The 3,799-nt window shown below is 39.1% G+C and overlaps 1 protein-coding gene across 1 annotated transcript; it reads left to right on the top strand.

Moving 5' to 3' along the window:
- Nucleotides 1-2,287: 2,287 nt before the first annotated feature.
- Nucleotides 2,288-3,217, top strand: OR5P2 (olfactory receptor family 5 subfamily P member 2). The gene has a single exon (XM_027115679.1). The coding sequence runs from the start codon at nt 2,288-2,290 to the stop codon at nt 3,215-3,217; it is 930 nt and encodes a 309-aa protein (XP_026971480.1).
- Nucleotides 3,218-3,799: the final 582 nt, after the last annotated feature.

Here is a 3,799-nt window from a genome sequence, read left to right on the forward strand (position 1 = left end):
GACTCGGTGTGGTTCTTTCTTTGGTTGTAGAAGAGTCATTTGTCTAGTTTTCAGGTTATCCTCAGAGAAAGTTGCTATATATATATTTGTAATTTTGATGTGTTTGTAGGAGGTGAGCTCAGGGTCCTCCTAATCTGCTATCTTGATCGCACATTCTTCTAACATTTTATATTTGTAGTGTAGTCCTTAACCTGATGTATTAAACAGAACAAATGTTTAGCTATGAGATAATTTATTATATTATACTTCCAATAATTATCAAATGGAAGTGCACAAACAAGTAGAAAAAGAAAGAAACTGGTCGCTTGAGAATTGACAGAATCCTTAAATATTAGTTATATTTGTGTGAGGTGCACTGCTCAATATTCACTTGAGAATGTGATAATGACCCCTGGTGCTTTTTTTTTTTTTTTTTTTTTTTTGTGGTACGTGGGCCTCTCACTGTTGTGGCCTCTCCCGTTGTGGAGCACAGGCTCCGCACGCGCAGGCTCAGCGGCCATGGCTCACGGGCCCAGCCGCTCCGCGACATGTGGGATCTTCCCGGACCGGGGCACGAACCCGTGTCCCCTGCATCGGCAGGCGGACTCTCAACCACTGCGCCACCAGGGAAGCCCCCCCTGGTGCTTTTTAATTCACATTTGAATCTCAAGAATCTTCAGAGATTTATCCTCAAAGGCAAACAATAAAATAGCACAGCTCTTATATTACAACAATGACTTTGAATTTATTACTGTAAGATGAATGAATTCTCATTTTTAGAGGTAAGATATTTGGCTTTTGTGAGTTAATCAGTTGTCCTGATTTTCAGTAACCATTTGAGAACACTTTACTCTCTAAAGTTGCATCTGTTCTCACAAGCCAGGAGAAACAGGGCAGATGCTATCCAGCAGTCAGCTAGCAAGTAACCTTAGCTGAATTAACCTGTTTCTATAGTCTACTTAGTGTATAAATAGGCATAATTCAAGTTACCATGATTCCTCATTTTTCCACCCATAAGACCAGAAACTCACATGGTCTTTCAAAGATATTAAACTTGGTACTCAGCCAATAAGTATTATACTATAAAATTGGCTACATTTAAGGTGCTTTGGGGACTTACTGTTTGTAAATATCTTGGAAAGACTTCCTTTGTTTATTGTTCTGAAGGCTTAGGCTTACAGGCAACCAGAGGCTTTTGGGCAAAGTTGAGAATACAAAGCCAGAAAACTTGCAGATGAGTTTCAACCTGGCAACTTGCTGGGTGAACCTGGGTACACTTCTTCACTTTTTAAGCTGGAACTTTATTCACCTGTATATTATGTTGAAACGAATACTATTTTGTTCTATATTACTCCAATTTGAAAACATAATTACATTAGGAAATGATCAGATTTGAGTGAATGTAGTTTAATTATGTCCTAGATGTTAAACATGTAAGATTTTGCACAGTAATTATATTGATATTTCAAACTAATTGAGAAAACAATATTTAATTGTAAATGTTAAATAAACATAATACATTTATAATAGCTGACTTCATTTATAACCTTAATTTGAACTTTCTTTCCCTTTCTTCTTTGTCCAATTAAGAAAATTGTATTTCTCCTTTTAAAAACATTGTCTTGTTTTATTGAGAGAATTTGTAACCTTTTTGATTAACTAGGCACCTCTTTTATACTTTAGCTGTCAGAAAGTAGCAATGTAATTTGTTATCCACCCATTTCCAAGAGACTTGACTTCATCATAAGTATTCTTTAATTTCATTTATAGCATAGTTACTAAAGGAATGGACTGTATTCAAACTACCTGAGATTCACATCGATTCTACAATTTGCTATGTAAACTTAGCTCAGTTACATTGCCAAATTCAGTTTCATTGTCTACAAATGAGATAAAATACTTAATATTATTTCATACAAATTAAAATAGAACTATATAGAAAATTCTTAACCCAAGGCTTACCATTTAGTAAATATTCAATAACCGTTAGGTATTATATAATATAAAGAGGAAAAGATATACATTATTTGAAGCAGGTTTTCCCGTGTTCGTGCTGAAAACAATTTTTAAAATATAGAATACTCACTATATAAATAAATAAAATTTTCTACTCTAAAATATATATAAAAATAAAAGAATTTAAGTTTTTTACTCTAAAGTAAAAAAAATTAGTCCAAACCTAACTTGAATAATTTACTTGTTTATAATAAACTCTATGTGTATTAATAAAAAGAAAACCATCAAATTCAAAACTTCTTTAATGTAATGTCTCATCACAGGTTCATTTTGGTAGCAGCTACCCGATCTCATGGATTCCCAGGGGCATTGGAACAATACTGCAATGACAGGGTTCATTTTACTGGGCTTAACAAATGATCCAATTCTTCGAGTCATCCTCTTCACGATCATCCTTTGTATCTACCTGGTGACCATATGTGGCAATCTCAGCACAGTCATTCTTATCAGAATCTCTTCTCAGCTCCATCATCCTATGTATTTTTTTCTGAGCCACCTGTCCTTTGCTGACATAGGCTATTCATCTTCTGTTACACCCAATATGCTTGCAAATTTCCTGGTGGAGAGAAATACCATCTCCTATCTTGGATGTGCCATTCAACTTGGTTCAGTTGTTTTCTTTGGGTCAACTGAGTGCTTCCTTCTGGCTGCCATGGCATATGATCGCTTCGTGGCAATCTGCAGCCCACTGCTTTATTCCACCAAAATGTCCACACGAGTTTATGTTCAGTTACTCACAGTGGCTTATGTAGGTGGTTTTCTCAATGCTTGCTCTTTTACTATTTGCTTCTATTATTTACTTTTCTGTGGACCAAATCAAGTCAATCATGTTTTCTGTGATTTTGCTCCTTTGGTTGAACTCTCCTGTTCTGATATCAGTATCCCCGCAGTTGTCCCCTCATTTACAGCTGGCTCCATCATTGTGGTCACGGTGATTGTCATAGCCATCTCCTACATCTACATCCTCATCACCATTCTGAAGATGCGCTCCACCGAGGGGCACCACAAGGCCTTCTCCACCTGCACGTCTCACCTCACAGCAGTCACTCTGTTCTATGGGACCATCACATTCATTGATGTGATGCCCAAGTCCAGCTTCTCCACTGATCAGAACAAGGTGGTGTGTGTGTTCTACACGGTGGTGATCCCCATGTTGAACCCCCTCATCTACAGCCTGAGAAACAGTGAGATTAATGAGGCTCTGAAGAGAGAGCTTTGTTAAAAACTTAACTTCTTGATCTGTGCATCCATTCTCCTCCTAAGTTCTTTGATCATCTTTACGATCGCTACTCTGAACTCTTTCTCAAGTAGATTGCCTATCTCCATACCTCTTAGTTCTTCTGGGGTTTTACCTTGTTCCTTTTTCTGGAACATGTTCCTCTGCAGCCTCGTTTTTTCTAAGTTGCTATTTTTATTTTTATATCTGCGGTAGGTTAGTTGTATTTCTCAACCTTGGAGAAGTGGCCCTCTGTAGAAGGCATCCTGTGCATCCCAGCAGTGCACTCCCCTCTCATCACCCAAGCTATATGTTCTAGGGGTTCCCCCTAAAAGGGCTGCATGGGTCCTTCTGTTGTGGTGGGCATGTAGCTGGTCTGGTGGGCTTGGATGGCCCCTAGTCTGGTTGGCTGCCAGGCCCTCCCTGCTGCTTAGCAGGGCCTGGTCACGAGGTGGCTGGTCGCGGAACTCTAGGGGGTCCCGGGACTCATGCTGGCTAGTGGTGGGTGGAGTCAGGGCCCCAAAGATTCTGAGGCTGCTGCCCACCCACTGGCAGTTGAAGATACGTCCTGGGGTTAGTGCCAGATAC

The sequence above is a fragment of the Aethalodelphis obliquidens genome, unplaced genomic scaffold (genome assembly GCF_003676395.1).
Source record: "Aethalodelphis obliquidens isolate GAN/ISIS:26980383/991018 unplaced genomic scaffold, ASM367639v1 scaffold14, whole genome shotgun sequence".
Lineage (NCBI taxonomy): Eukaryota > Metazoa > Chordata > Mammalia > Artiodactyla > Delphinidae > Aethalodelphis > Aethalodelphis obliquidens.